The sequence below is a fragment of the Ochotona curzoniae genome, unplaced genomic scaffold (assembly GCF_017591425.1).
Source record: "Ochotona curzoniae isolate NIBS_2020 unplaced genomic scaffold, NIBS_Ocur_1.0 contig_4754, whole genome shotgun sequence".
Lineage (NCBI taxonomy): Eukaryota > Metazoa > Chordata > Mammalia > Lagomorpha > Ochotonidae > Ochotona > Ochotona curzoniae.
Window position 1 is genome coordinate 68,241 of NW_024466378.1, and position 15,583 is coordinate 83,823.

The 15,583-nt window shown below is 38.4% G+C and overlaps 1 protein-coding gene across 1 annotated transcript in view; it reads left to right on the forward strand.

Moving 5' to 3' along the window:
- The window catches only part of NME7 (NME/NM23 family member 7), a 187,137-nt gene that overhangs the window by 39,570 nt on the left and 131,984 nt on the right, over nt 1-15,583 (forward strand). The window contains exons 2-3 of the mRNA XM_040987543.1: nt 9,243-9,350; nt 10,121-10,287. Coding sequence (XP_040843477.1) covers nt 9,243-9,350; nt 10,121-10,287 — 275 coding nt within the window. The remainder of the gene's footprint in view (nt 1-9,242; nt 9,351-10,120; nt 10,288-15,583) is intronic.

Consider the following 15,583-nt stretch of genomic DNA (forward strand, 5'->3'; position numbering starts at 1 on the left):
ACTGAAAAACCAGAAGACCTGGGGTCTGGTGCCATGGCCTAGCGGCTAAAGTCCTCGCCTTGAACATGCTGTGATCCCATATGGGCACTGGTTCTAATCCTGGCGGCCCTGCTTCCCATCCAGCTCCCTGCTTGTGGCCTGGGAAAGCAGTCGAGGACGGCCCAAAATGTGGGATACCCGGAAGAAGCTCCTGGATCCTGGCTTCAGATTGGCTCAGCTCTGGCCATTGTGGCCACTTGGGGAGTGAATCCTCAGACAGAAGATCTTCCTCTCTGTCTCTCTTCCTCTCTGTATATCTGCCTCTGCAAGAAATAAAAAAAATCTTTAGAAAGCCAGAAGATCTAAGTTTTTCTTGGAAATAAACAATGCAGCGATGCCTGTGATGTTTTTAGTCTCTGCCCTTCTAGGCCACAAGATCCCGGAGGAGAAGTGTAAGTTTGTTTTTAATCACATTTGGCATTTCCTGATTCATGTCTAGTACCTAGTGTGGTAACTAACTAGTCCTCCATCAGCGAAGTAAACGTGTCAGTAGGTAGGAACAGATAGTAGATAAAAATCGAACGGCCTTGCATTATTTTTTTCACTATGCAAATAGTATGACTTTATATTTAAATATGTAAATTGGATTTATTAATTGAGAAAAATGTTGAAACATGCTGAATAGATTATATACCTGAGGCTTGTGAAGACCTTCAAATTAATGCTGACTTGCAGAACTCTGGGTTTCTCACACAGCCTGAATTCTAACTTGAAATTTGCAGGAATTGGAGCTTACATGGGTCTTCTCATTCTGAAATTCTCATCTTTAATTTTGCTTATATCATAATGTATTGACAATACTAAAAATGTACTCTTTTGCTTACTATTGCACTCTAACGCGTTTTGGTTCCAATGGAGGACACTTATGTTTTCTGGTATACTCTATGTGGCAGATCATTTCAAAAATATAGTCATATGGATTTTCTCAAGTTTGTGATAGGCAAGGTGTTTCCCATTCTCTAGATAAGGATGGAAAACACACACAACTTTGGAGCTAGTTAATTGCACAGTTAATTTCAGGACCATGCCTTATACACACCGTATGTTTCTATTTTGACCAATATTTACTTTAACTGAAAGTTGAACCTGTGTTTAATGTAGCATGCAGACATTCACATATACAACTCTGCTCTGTGTTAGGTGGCTTTAAAACAGTGTTTTTTTTGGCCCGGCGCAGTGGCGCAAGCGGTTAAGGTCCTCGCCTTGCACGCCCGGGATCCCATATGGGCGCCAGTTCTATCCCGGCAGCCCCGCTTCCCTTCCAGCTCCCTGCCTGTGGCCGGGAAAGCAGTCAAGAACGGCCCAAAGCTTTGGGACCCTGCAACCGCGTGGGAGACCCGGAAGAGGCTCCTGGCTTCGGATTGGCATAGTATCGGCCATTGCGCTCACTTGGGGAGTGAATCATGGGACAGAAGATCTTCCTCTCTGTCTCTCCTCTCTGTATATCTGCCTTTCCAATAAAAATGATAAAAATAAATCTTAAAAAAAGAGTGTTTTTTTAAAAGAACCCAAAAGGATTTTTTTATACTCTAATGCTCAGCCATGGCTTTAGATTTGTTCTTAGTGGCTTTACTGCTTCCCTACCTGGTCCGTACTATCCTAAAGGATATTCCTCTCTTCTTTTTGATGCACTGTTTTTATTCTCTCAACGTTCAATTGTTACTTAAAAATGCATTTTGCTTGGGCCCAGCGACATGGCCTAGTGGCTAAAGTCCTCACCTTGAACGTGCCAGGATCCCATGTGGGCGCCAGTTCTAATCCCGGCAGCCCCACTTCCCTTCCAGCTCCCTGCTTGTGGCCTGGGAAAGCAGTCGAGGACGGCCCAAAGCTTTGGGACCCTGCACCCCTGTGGGAGACCCGGAATAAGTTCCTAGATCCTTCTTCCTCTCTGTCTCTTCTCCTCTCTGTATATCTGCCTTTCCAATAAATAAATAAATCTTTTTTAAAAAATGCATTTTGCTTCAGCTCCAAAGGTTCTAAATGAAATATGGTTTGAAAAAAGTTAGACTAATATTTTGTTAGATTTTTAAATTAGTATCTATTTATCAAAGGGATTCCAAGTTGAACTTTTTCATATATTTTAAAATAAATTAGAATGAAAACAGCAAGTTAGAGACAATCTAGCACTTTTGGACATATTTCAAAGAAAAAAACCAACAAGCAAACTAAAAGGAGCAACAAAGTCAGTGGTGGAGAAAGGTATCAAGCTCGGAATACCCTCCCCCTAGAGCTCCTCCTTCCATCCTGCGACTCCCAGGGACACTTACTTTGCATCTAATTTTGGATGTGCTTCCAGGAAAAAAAAATGTTCTCACGATGCTAAGCTGAATATTAAAAGCTTGGTTTATTATCAGTCAAGTTCTTGGGCAATGAAAATAATCACTCTGTATGTATGTGGTGATTTTTGTTTAAAATGAAGAATACTTTGTAGATTTTTTCCCTCTCTCTATCAAATTTAGCCATTGTGTATATATTCATTGGCATGTGGCTCCCGACTCTATGGCAGCTTGCTGGCCGCTGTGCGTTTTGCTGTGCAGCGATGGACTTGGGTTCATGAAAGCTTCTATTCTGCTCTACTAATTCTCACTGTCGTTTCTCAGCTCTAAGGGAAGGTATGTGCTTCAAAACTTTCTAAATTGCTTGTTAGGCATGTAGTTATAATAAGTGATTAACTGTGAGAGGTCCATTCTTTCATTATGTATACATGTAACATTTTTAAAGGAGGAAGAAAGATTAGTCTTTCTGAAGACATAGCTCCTTTTTGATGATGGATAACCTTTAAATTCTCTCTATAAAGTAGTTCTGACAAAAGCTGGAAGGAAATGACAGCTCATAATCATCAAGCAGTGACATCCTTATCAGAACATCTGTGGCCAAAATGGACATGCCCATATATGCTTCCAAAATCCTAGTTCCTCTCTGTGGAGTGGGTCCTGGAGTTTGGTATAATGGAAATATCTGAGTCATGGAAAGTGTAGTTTATAGTTTTAGGTCAGTCATTAATTAGATCTGTCATTTGTGGTTTCTGGAACTCAAATTTCTTTATCTACAAGATGAAGGATTTGAACAAAATTGTATCTAGCCTCTACATCTCTTAAAAGTAAAAAAAAGGACTCAAGATTTTTTTTTTCCAGTTTGGCTCAACAAAATTGAACAGAATGGGCCCAGTGGTGTGGCCTAGCAGCTAAAGTCCTCTCCTTGAATGTGCTGGGATCCCATATGGGCGCTGGTTCTAGTCCCGGCAGCCCTGCTTCCCATCCAGCTCCCTGCTTGTGGCTTGGGAAAGCAGTCCAGGACGGCCCAAAGCTTTGGGACCCTGCACCTGTGTGGGAGACCTGGAAGAGGTTCCTGGTTCCTGGCTTCGGATTGGCTCAGCTCTGGCCTGTTGCAGTCACGTGGGGAGTGAATCGTGGAACAAAAGGTCTTTCTGTCTCTCCTCCTCTCTGTATATCTGACTTTCCAATAAAAATAAGATAAATAAATAAAAAATATTGAGCAGAAAAAAAAATTTCATTTCAAGTTAACTTTTTAAGAATTTTAATCCTGTTCTGATCTGAGAGGTGTGAGTGTTCCTATGCATATTTGTACTCAGACAGGGAGATGAAAGGCTGTTTTAGTCCATTATCGCTTTCCTAAAAGAATATTTGAAATTGGATAATTAATTTCTTTTAGCTTCAGCTATTTCACATTGTGCCAAACTACCTGCCTACTTCCTTTCCTTCCTTCCTTTTTTTTGCTAATTGTTTTCCATGATATGGTTTTTTTTTTTAAAAGATTTATTTATTTTTATTGCAAAGGCAGATCTACAGCTTTGGCTGCCTCTGTGTCTCTTGTAGATACAGAAAAATGGGCTTTGTGTTTTGATCCGACCTGCTTTTCTGTGTCTTTTGATTGATGAATATAATCCATTTACATTCGGGGTTGATATCAATAGGAGGTGATTTGGTCTTGTCATTTGAACATTGGGTTTCTCATTGTTTCACTTTGGTTTCTTTTGTGGTTTTGTTGAAATGTTCTTCACAGTTGCCATTCAGTTTAAGTGGATATTACTCTTTGTAGTGCAAGCAACACTGTAACACAGGTCTGGAGGAGGCAAAGTCTTCCAGTTTTTGTTCGCTTTGAAAATATTTCATTTGAAACTACAAAGGTAAACTTTACTGGGTTTGGTAATATTGCCTATATATTTTTTTTTTCTTGAAGTGTGTGGAATATGTCACTCTATTCTCACTGGCCTGTAGGGCTTCCTCTGACAGGTCAGGTTTTCTCACCTGCTCATTTAAGCATCTTTATGTTCAACCGAAGAGAGCTTGATTATGACGTGTTGTGCCAAGGACTGCTTCTGATCAGTCTAAGTTGGGTTCTGTGCCCTTCCTGTATTTGGATCCCTACTTCTTTATCCATATTAGGGATGTTCGTATTTATTTCTCCGTTGAATACATCTTTTAATCCAGCTTCTCTTTCAATGCCTTCAGGACTTCCCAGAACTCTTATTATTAGCCCTTTGATGGTATGACTTCATTCTCGGATGCTCTTCTTTGATTGATTGATTTCTTTTTCCGGCTTTCCGACTCGCAGCATTTTCCCGGGAGACAGGTGTCTGCCAGCAGGGATTTCTGTCTTCTGCCTCACTCATTAGCTTCTTGAATGCTTTCCACTGCATTTTTAATTTGCCATATTATGTTCTTCACTTCTCATAATTCAGTTTGATTTTGTTTCTCTGTTGTTATTTCTTGCGTAGCGTATTGCTTAAATTCCTTCAACTCCTGTATGTACTTCTCATTGTTTATAAGCAGCTTTAGAACAGTTTTTAAAAAGTTCTTTTTTTAAAGATTTATTTATTTTTATTACAATGTCAAATATATATACAGGAGGAGAGATAGAGAGCAAAATCTTCCGTCTGATGATTCACTCCCCAAGTGAGTGTAATGGCTGGTGCTGTGCCGATCCGAAGGCAGGAGCCAGGAGCTTCTTCTGGGTCTCCCTCTTGGATGCAGGGTCCCAAAGCTTTGGGCCGTTCTGGACTGCTTTCCCAGGCCACAAGCAGGGAGCTGGATGGGAAGCTGGGCTGCCGGGATTAGAACTGGCGACCATATGAGGTCCAGGCGTGTTTAAAGGTGAGGACTTTAGCCGCTAGGCCACGTCGCCGGGCCCTTAAAAATTCTTTATCTGGCAGTTCCTCAATATCTTTCTTTGTGGTTGAGGCTTCAGTAACTTCACTCATCGTGCTTGGGGCTCCTCTTTTGCCCTTGGACGCTGAAACTCTGATTAGTGGATTTTTCTCCTTGGGAGCCAGTTTTGAAATTGTGGCCTCCGTAAGGCTACAGGTTTATGTTACTGACCCTGTTCATTGTGAGGTTCTCAGTTTGCGTCACTCTTGTCATTCCCTTGAGCAAGTTTCAATCCCAGGGTCCTGTGCTGTGCTTCTGCCTTGGCCTTCACAAGCAGGGCCCCTGAGCACCAGTCTCACCCACTGTGATCCCATGTTGTGGCTGCATCATTGTCCGCTCATCCTTTCTCCTGCTTCCGGTTCCAGCCATACCTGTGATTAAGAAGACACCAGCTATGACTTTAAACTAGACCACAGGCCTGTCAGCGGCTCCCATTGCCTAGATTCTTTTTTTTTTTTTCTTTTTTTTTTCTTCTTTCCTCTTCTTGCCAGTTCTTGTTGACAGTTAGATCTAGAGGCAACCCAGACCTACTTTGGTTGGAACCCATTGGGTCCCAAGTTGGTATTATTTTCCCAGTGGGAGCAGTGGAATGCATTGAGCCAGAAGTGAGCTTTCCCCTTTCTTAGCAGAACTCACTGTTGTACCGCCTAGCCTTCCCGCCTAACCTTCCTGCCTACCCCTGCTAGGGGCTTTACCACAGAAGTCAAAGTGGCACCCCGTGTGGCATTGGAGGAGGTCTAAACCAGGAAATTCACCCTGTTCCTATACCCATGCAATAGGGCTTATTATTCTGTTTCTGGTCAAGATCGTACTATAAAATCAGTAGTACCCACAATTCTATGGCTGTATTTGCTTGCTGCATTCCTGGTGATCTTCCTGCCTGATTGCCCATGCAGTTCCACTCGCCACTGGGATATCTGTTCCCTGCAGTACTGCTCTGCTCTCTCTGTTGACCTCCCTGCTCCATGGGTCTCCGGATGTCCCTCTGCTGTCCGCCTGACCTCTTCTACTTCCCAGGATGGCACCCTTTCTTTTTCTCTGCTGTTTCTCCTTTTTAATGTGTCCTCACCCTATGCTGCCATCTTGCTTGCTCAAGATTGGGTAATATGCAAGGAAAAATTTATTTGATAGCTGGTTCTAGAGGCTGAAAGAGCCAAGAGAATGTCACTGGTATCTTAGAACATTCTTATATGATTGCTTGGCAGAGAGGCAAGGGAACATATGCCAGGGAACGGACCTTTTAGATAATGGACCCTTGTAGTAACTAACTCATTCCTACAGTACTAAAAATAGCTTGAGTCCATCAGTGAGAGTGGAGTCCTCCTGACCTAATCGTCTCTTTAAGATCCAGCTTCTCGTTCTGCTGTTGTGTTTTTTTTTCTAAATAGAAAGATCACAAAGCTTTAGTGCAACATGATCTGTTTTTAAAAAAAAATAATGAAATAACATGCAAATTCCTAAATGCATACTCCAGATTACAAAGATCATTCGTTCCATGTAAACTAATATAAACTAAATACCTTACAAGTAAAAATCCCAGCAGGATATTTGTGTACACTGATTCCAGAGTCATCTGGCAGAGTCAACACTCCCACCCCCAACCAACAAGGCTTAATACCATAGTAGGTAAAGATATCAACATATGGCAAGTAGGTAATAATAACAACAACAAAGAACAATAACAACAAAAAAGCACAAACCCCACAGTTGTTTGGTAGTATAAACAAGGGCTGCACCCAATAATCAACTCCCAGCATGTCAGCTCCCGCCTGCAGGTCACTCCTTTGTCCTCGTGTATGGATCGCCACAGACTAGAAGAGACTTGATATTTGTGTTTTGAAGACTGCCTTATTTCACTACTGAGAAGAATGGCTTCCAGTTCAATCCATTTAGTTGCCAAAAACCGTCTCAAAGGCAGTTAAATTTCAACATGAGCTTTGGAGGAGACAAAGGACAGCTCCAACAGGACATTGTAGATGTAGCACTGTCATACCTCTAAACGTGTCAGTGACTTCAGGAATAAATCAAGCTGCAAAGGTAAACCAGAATTCTAAGTTGCAGTCAGGTGTGAATGCAAGTTGCATGTGAAGTGACAAACCTTTTGTCATAGAGGAAAGGCTGTTGATTTGGGAGTTCATTTCCTCATCTGTGAACAGAAATTCTGTCATTATTCTTCATGCATTTTGAAAGAGTCTCATTTCGTTCAGTTATTGAAAAGGAATGACTGTTTTGAAAATGGCATGCTTCTCCCCACCCCCCACTGAGTAGGTAGGTGCTGTTGTGAAACTCTAGATGAAAACTCTACAAGAATAGACCCAAGATCTTACGAGTTTTTAAAATCTTGTGTATATTCAGTTATTGTCTCTTTTTCTTTTGATGCTTATTAATGATGTATTTGCTTCATGCTATGTGGGGTTGCATATTCTTCCTTCAATATCTCTTTATTTTGTTGGATTTCTGAGAGAATTTGTAAAGACAACAGAAATAATTCTTTACTGCCACAAGGCAGTATCAAATTAGTTAACAATTTACTTTTCTATTCTGTAAAAGATAATTTGTTTATATAGTTTTTCCTTGAGATCATTGTTGTCTGAATCTCCAGTTAAAGTGGTTTTAATGTGGTCACTTATGGACAACACATTATGTAATATCTGTAATTTCCTGCATAGTGACCCATTCAGAATTTTTTATTCTCTTAAATCGATGCAAAATCATTGGATTAGATCCATTGGCTTGATAATCTGTTTGAATTGCCTCATTTTCTAAGGCAGGGCTGTTGACTGGAATGTAGCATTGGTTTTGCAAAGTCTGAAGGACCAAAGTTTTAAGTCTACCTTATTATTTTGTTTATAACCTTGGGCCAGTGCTTGAATTTTCCGAACTTCACTATCCTTATTCATAAAACACAAATATTACCTTCATTGCTGTAAGAATAAAATGATACAAATCATATAAGGAACCTAGAGCTAAGAAGATACTTTAAACATTTTATGGCTGTTGTTGGCATTGTTTTGATGAATAATTATCATTAATTTCTTAAAAGATCAAAGGTCTTTATTCTCTAATTCACAGATCAATCTGAAAAACATTTTCTTATTTGAGTGCATTCCGACAGATCAGAGGGTGAAAATAGTATAGAATATACATGGTATTCATCTACTATTTTAACATGAAATCTGTTTATTTGAAAGCTAATATTTGCTTGACCTTTTCTATTTTGTTCTTTGGAGACCCTACCACTTCATCTCTCAGACCTGCAGCCACCTGTAGCAGGAAGCAAAGGCGCCAGGTGCTATACTCTGACACACATTGGGGTTTGGCTGCTCAGGAGCCAGATCTCAACTGAACCCCACCTTCCCTGTCCTTCTCTGTACCTAAAGAACTCGGGGGATCTGTTTTAGGCCGCACAGCAATCAGGGATAACCCTGCCTAACTTCTCCGCTTTTCTCCCGCACTGAGGGTTAGAGTTGTACTGTGGTCTGTCAGCCTTTGCCCTCCCTCTCTCTCTCTATTTTCTCTTACCACGATCTCCATTAATAATTTCTTTTCAGATTTTGTATCTATTTCTAAGGGCTATAAACTAACACATTCTGCTACTATTCCTACAGCAACAAAGTACCAGAAATTACTAAACAAAAAAAAAGATATTTACTGTAACTTTGATAACTGTATTCTAATAGTACATACTTAACTTTAGGAAAGATAAACCTTCATAAAATTGAGCAGTGGCCTTCCAGACATGTTTTTTCATACTAGTTTATATTGATAACTCTGTCACCTTCAGAAGCACTTTAAAATGTTATGAGAGTCAAATCTACGATACCTGTTTTTAAACATATTCAAGTACTCCAGATAAAGCAATTCATAGGTCATCTTTGAAATGTCTAAGATACTCAATGTATATGTGGAGGAAATATTTTTAAGGTATATCCGTTGCAGATATTGAGTAATTCTTGTTTTTCTGTTATATGACATATTCAGGAGTGATTGTGCTCAAATGTGCTAGTGTTAAAATCATCCTGTTTTTCTTTGCAGAGTTACGGTGAAAGATTTGTGTTCATTGTGGAGTGGTATGATCCAAATGCTGCACTTCTCCGACGTTACGAACTCTTGTTTTACCCGGGTGATGGATCTGTTGAAATGGTGAATACATCAGCAGAGGGGAGGCTGGTGGGATAGAGAGGCGAATAGCATTGTTTTGTATGCAGTCACTTTAAAAACTCGATTACATATGTGTATTGTGTTTTGATATTCATTATAATATCAATGCAAGAAACTAACTGTGCCTTTATTTTTTTGTGTCAGAAATGGGACATTATTTGCTTTGAAAACCGAAATGATATTATTCATGTTTTGGATTAAGAAACAATAAACAAGTTTAAAGATTATTATGATCAGAAGTATGTTACTGTTATCTTAAGATGTTATGTCCACATGAGTAAAATTTGAAGAGATTTGCGCTGAGAGGTTGCTGTTTGTTTCTTTGTGACTCTCCCTTGGTACAGTGCCTTTAATGAGTGGGTATATTTGGTGTTGCCGCTTTGTGGACCTAAGCTGGCAACAATATGGACGTGTGACTGTCTTTCCCTGGGATTTGGTAGGCATTCATTTGCTGAAATGATGTACCAAAACTTAATCTTTCTGTTGAAGATTTTTTTTTAAAAAAAGTTAAGTTTTTTTAATAACTTTTTAAAAGAATTTTTTCTAATTAATTTCTTACAAATTTTCACATTATTACTGGATTGGATTAGGGAATTAAAAGTTATACTATGAAAAAATTAGAATTTGGTCATTGTTGCAACGAAAAAACAATCGAACTTGTCTCTGATGACAAAAGTAAGAATTTCAGTCTCATTGAAGGTTCACAGTACTTCCTGGTACTTATTTTTTGCCTTTATTGTTGTTGGTTCTAGCATGATGTGAAGAATCACCGTACCTTTTTGAAACGGACCAAATATGATGACCTGCGCTTAGAAGATTTATTTATAGGCAACAAAGTGAATATCTTTTCTCGACAGTTGGTGTTAATTGATTATGGGGATCAATATACAGCACGTCAGTTGGGCAGTAGGAAAGAAAAGTAAGAACTTATATTCTCTCTTTCATTTCATTCTTAAAATCTTACATATAAGATTTGGTACCAACTTCTGATTTCCTGTATCAATCTGGTGTTTTCACAGTATCAGGGATTGTTCAATGATCTACTTCACTGTTAATGAATTTTTTAATGATTTTATTAAGTAAGTTTTGTGATTGGTTTATCAATCAAAGTAACAATGTGATGTTTGAAGATAGTGGCATCTTACATGGTAATTATTTCCTGGGGGAAAAAAAAAAAGCCACAAAGACTCTTATATGCTTCATTGTTCTTTATGTACTCAATGTCATTTGAAACAAAGAATATTTGAATCTAAAAAAAAATCTTGGTGTTTAAGATACACACTCTTTCATTACTGTTTTTGCTGCAGCTCATGTTTTGATATTTTTGTTCTTATTTTCATTTATTCAAAATGGCTTATTTTCTCTTATTAAATTCTTCATTAACTCATAGGTTATATTGTAGCATTATTTTCTGTAAGAATGTTTTTTATTTTCTTTTTCATTTCTTTATTGACACATTGGTCATTCAGTAGCATATTATTTAACTTCATGATATTATACATTTTTAAACTTTATTCTTGTTGTTTTGGTTTAATGACTTTTCACTTAAGAGAATATATAGTAACTGTGTAATAAAGACTGTCATATCCAGATGTGAAGATGCAATACAGTATGCATCTCTACTTCCAAATCGAAAAAGGACTCCCAATGAAACTTGAAAGTACTTGACAGTAGGATGCTGGACTCTCTGTCATTGTCCATACCCATAATGTCATGACACATAATGTCATGATGCGGTTAAATAGCAGAATGATGGGCTTCGGACTGCTTATGAAGGACTATACTGTTGTCATAATATGGGGGAAAATCTGTGGGAGAGGGAAAGGATTTGGGGAGGGGTAAGGGTAATCCCAGAGCCTATGGAATTGTATCATGAAATTAAAAAAAGAAATTATTATTACACATTTCTCAAGATAGTTTGAATGAAGATAAGAATGTGTTAAAAGTGAGCATCAGTCAGTACCCACACACTTCACCTTGTACAACCACATTAGAAAACCAAGCTCACATAACAATGCTCAGATCATTTGTGTTGGCCTATGGTCTGGCAGATTCATTTAAAATAAAATCAATCTAATAATAAAGGGTAAAAAAAAAACATGACTTACGAAGAAAAAATCAGTAAGTATCAAAAAACTCAATAGACTCCCTCAGAAAAAAAGTAAACATAACACTTACAGAAAGCTTTGAGAAGATGTTTGGCTCAAACAGTAAAAGATGGATTGAATTTTTACCCACTTAGATGAAGCAGGGGCAATGCTGGTCTGAGGAATGAGTGTGAGCAGTGATAGAGAGGCAGGAAGTTCTGCCCATACCAGGAACAATCCATTTATTCAGCCTAAATAACTTGATGATTGGAAATATTGGAGGGTGGGGAGCAGCACTGTTGCTTACTCAGTTAAGCTACCTAAAACCTATGAGGACGGCGTCCCAGTCCTGGCTATTCCCCTTCTAATGTGATTCCTTGTTAACGTGCCTGGAAAGATGGTGGAATTTGGTGCACATCCTGGCCCTCTTGCATGCATGTGGATGACCTGATTAAAGCTCCTAGTCTGACCCAACCCCACCTGTGCCGTGTGAGGGTGTTCTAACAGGTGTAATGCGTGGCTCTCTTTTGTTTGCTTTCTCTTTCTGTAACTCTTTCAAATAAATAATTAAATCTTTCATAATAGTCTCTGGTTGATAAATAAAATAACGACCTGAGTTAGGATGATAGCAATAAGTATGAAGAGGAAGGAATATATGAGACTAAGAAAAGTAGAGTGATAGTGGTAACGATAAACACAAAACGATAAAAACTTTATAAAAACGATAAACTTTATGAAGTAAGGTGTTACAGGATTTTCATGCATGATTGACTGAAGCCATACCAAAAAGACATGCAAAAAAGATACTTTATTTCCTTCACTTTACCCATGAGAAAGTTAAAGCTTAGAGATATCAGTAAACACAGATAATGTCACATGGCAGAGGCAAGGTGAAAGTTCAGCTAGTCCAAACTAAGAGGATTCAACCACAGGAAAATTGATGGGCTCTGGAAAACGATGGCTTTTCTTGTTTCATTCATTCATCTCGATGTCTCTTGAAGCACTTAATATATTTCATCATGCTTTACAGGCATTGTTTCTGTGTTATCTGAGTGAGGTAATGAATAACCATTTACAAATTCAGAATCAGCTTTTCTTTGTGCATTTCCTTCCTGTCATCAAATGCTGATTATTTTAGAAGTAAGATTTATTTATTTATTTGTTCAAAAAGCAGAGCTTTCAGGCCCGGCGCGGTGGCGCAGTGGTTAAGGTTCTCGCCTTGCACGACCGGGATCCCATATGGGCGCCGGTTCTAATCCAGGCAGCCCCGCTTCCCATCCAGCTCCCTGCCTGTGGCCCGGGAAAGCAGTCGAGGATGGCCCAAAGCCTTGGGAACCTGCACCCGCATGGGAGACCCGGAAGAGGTTCCTGGCTTCAGATCGGCATAGCATCAGCCGTTGCGCTCACTTGGGGAGTGAATCATTGGAAGGAAGATCTTCCTCTCTGTCTCTCCTCTCTGTATATCCGCCTTTCCAATAATAAAAAAAAAAAGCAGAGCTTTCTCTCTACATCTCTCTTTATCTATCTATCTATCTATCTATCTATCTATCTATCTATCGAGATCCTCCATGTACTAGCTCCCTCCCCAGATGGCTGCTAAGGCCAGGGTGGGGCCATGCCAAAGCTAGGAGCTTCCATCTGAATCTCCCTTTTAAGTGGCAGGGGCCCAAGTGCTTTAACCATTTCCCACTGCAGTATTGGCTGCTGGCCTCCACAAATGACGACTTTCTAAGAAATATAGTTAATAAGGAAATTTTGTCTAGAGTCTTTGTGCTTTCTATTCTTGAGATTTATTCTCAAGCACAGTCTATGTCCATTTTTTCCATTAAATTTTGACCAACTGATCAATGAATAAAAGATGTGAGTATTGTTAAAAAAAATAGGAAATCATATTTTAAAACTAATAGAGGGAACTGAGGATCTTTGTCACCATTATATGCCTAGAGACTATTGCAATTATATTTCAGATAATTATTTTTCATCACATATCTCTCAAAAATGTATTGAAGGAATGCATAAATGAATAAATGAGAATGTTGAAAATAGCTTGTATGTCTGGAGAAAGAATGTTTGGACAGCATTTATTGTTGATCAAAGTTAAATTTGCTATTCTGACTTTTCCTCAGTTTGTTGTGAGCAAGTTGGGGATATAGCTGAAAAACAGGCGATGGGAAAGATGACTTTTAGTTTTAGTGTTCTACTTGTTTTACTGTTAATTAAAATTTAACAGACCAGGTGCAATTCTAAGCACACAATGACATTCCAGTCTTCTGCCCCTGTTTGCATGCATCCTGATTCCCTCTTTCTGCTTAATATATAGATTTTTTAACTTTTGAGAAATATTTTCTAGATTTAGACTACAGTAAAGGACGTACACTTCACTGAACAATAAGTTTAGTAAAAATAAAGAGCAAAGAAGATTTAGTTTAGTGGGAATATAGACAATACCTATAAACAATATTTAAATAGAAAAACAGTCATTTTACCCATACACAATAAATTATAAATGTAATCCAATCTGACAGTAGTATAACATCCTACCTATTGATTTCACAAAGGTATAAAGCAAAGTTTTAGAAAACTGTGTATATAGTAATATAAACATAGTCATTTCTTTCTCTAAAATAATTTTTTCTTTACTTTTTAAATTGTAGCTCCTGAGTCTAAAGGAGAATTACGGTATATGTCTTTTTGTGTCTGGCATATTTCACTCAATACGATGTATCCCAGTTTATACCATATTCCTGAATAGGGTAGAGTTTCATTCTTTTTAGTAGCCGAATAATAGCCCATTCTGTTTATATATCACGTTTTCCTTATCTTCATCTGATCATGGACACCTTGGTTGATTCAACATTTTGGCTATTGGGAACAGTGCTATTATAAACCTGGTAGTGCAGGTACCTGCTAGATTCATTGTGTTCATGTCTTTTGAGTGTACAGCCACTAGTAGGATCACTGATCACATAGCAAGCCTATTTCTAGTGTTTTTTTTTAAATTATTTTAGTTTTTAGAGAAATCTCCATACTGTTTACCACAGTGCCTGCACTAATTTACATTCCCTCCAGTTGTGTGTCAATGTTCCCCTTTGGTTACATCCTCAGCGGTGTTCATTACTGTTTTGTATTGTAGTCTTTTTTAGGGGCTGCAGTTCCCTAAATTCTAGGGAAGTTGAGCATTTTTCGTATATTTGTTGACCATTTCCATTTTTTATTTTGAGAAGTATTGAATTCCTTTGCCTATTTCTCAACTGGATTGGTTGGGTTTTGCTGCTGAGTTTTTTAAATTGCTGCTATGCTAGGGATAGTAATCCTTTGTCAGTGGTTTGCAAATATTGTTAAAATTCTGTTGGTTCTTTCTCCACTCTAGGGGTACGACACAAAAGCTGTTGAGTTGATATAGCTCCATTGGTTTAGTTCTGCCATCGTTACGTGTGCTTTGGGGGTCTTGTCCATTAATGTTCTGTGCACATTTAAATTTAGCAATCCTCAGTTCTACTGAAGTACAGCAAGGAACCAAACTACATAGTCAAGTTAAGCAATAAAATTATCTCTAAATTCGGTGAACAACATTGCACAAGATGCTAAATTTGCATGATAGTATATAGCGATCTTAGATCTCAAGGTCTAAACCCAAATCATATGAAAAAGAAACTACATGTGGTAGGGTTTTCATATCCTCATGGAGTTATACAGTTCCGACTAATCTAAATGGAATGAGAATTAACAACAGGTCGTATTGAAGACGGAATGCTTGTTAGGATAAGTTTAAGATTACTTCCCCCTGGAGACAGGGAAATTGACCTCCATCAACTTTTTTTTTAATGCAACCTATTAGTTCCATCTATCTGGTTAATTGAAATATGCCTTATTTATATTTTTTTCAGAGATACTAAAATATCCTTTTCTTGATTTAGTAATTTAAGAATACTTAGGAATGAAAAATGATTTTCTGAAATCTGAATTTAACTTATATGAATTATTTTCCTTTTTATACTTGAAAATTTGGAAATCTCATCAGATTTTTAAAGAAATATTACTGGAGGGCTGGCACAATAGCCTAGTGGCTAAATCCTCATCTTACCTTTTGGGTGCCAATACATGTCCTGTGTGCTCTATTCCCCATCC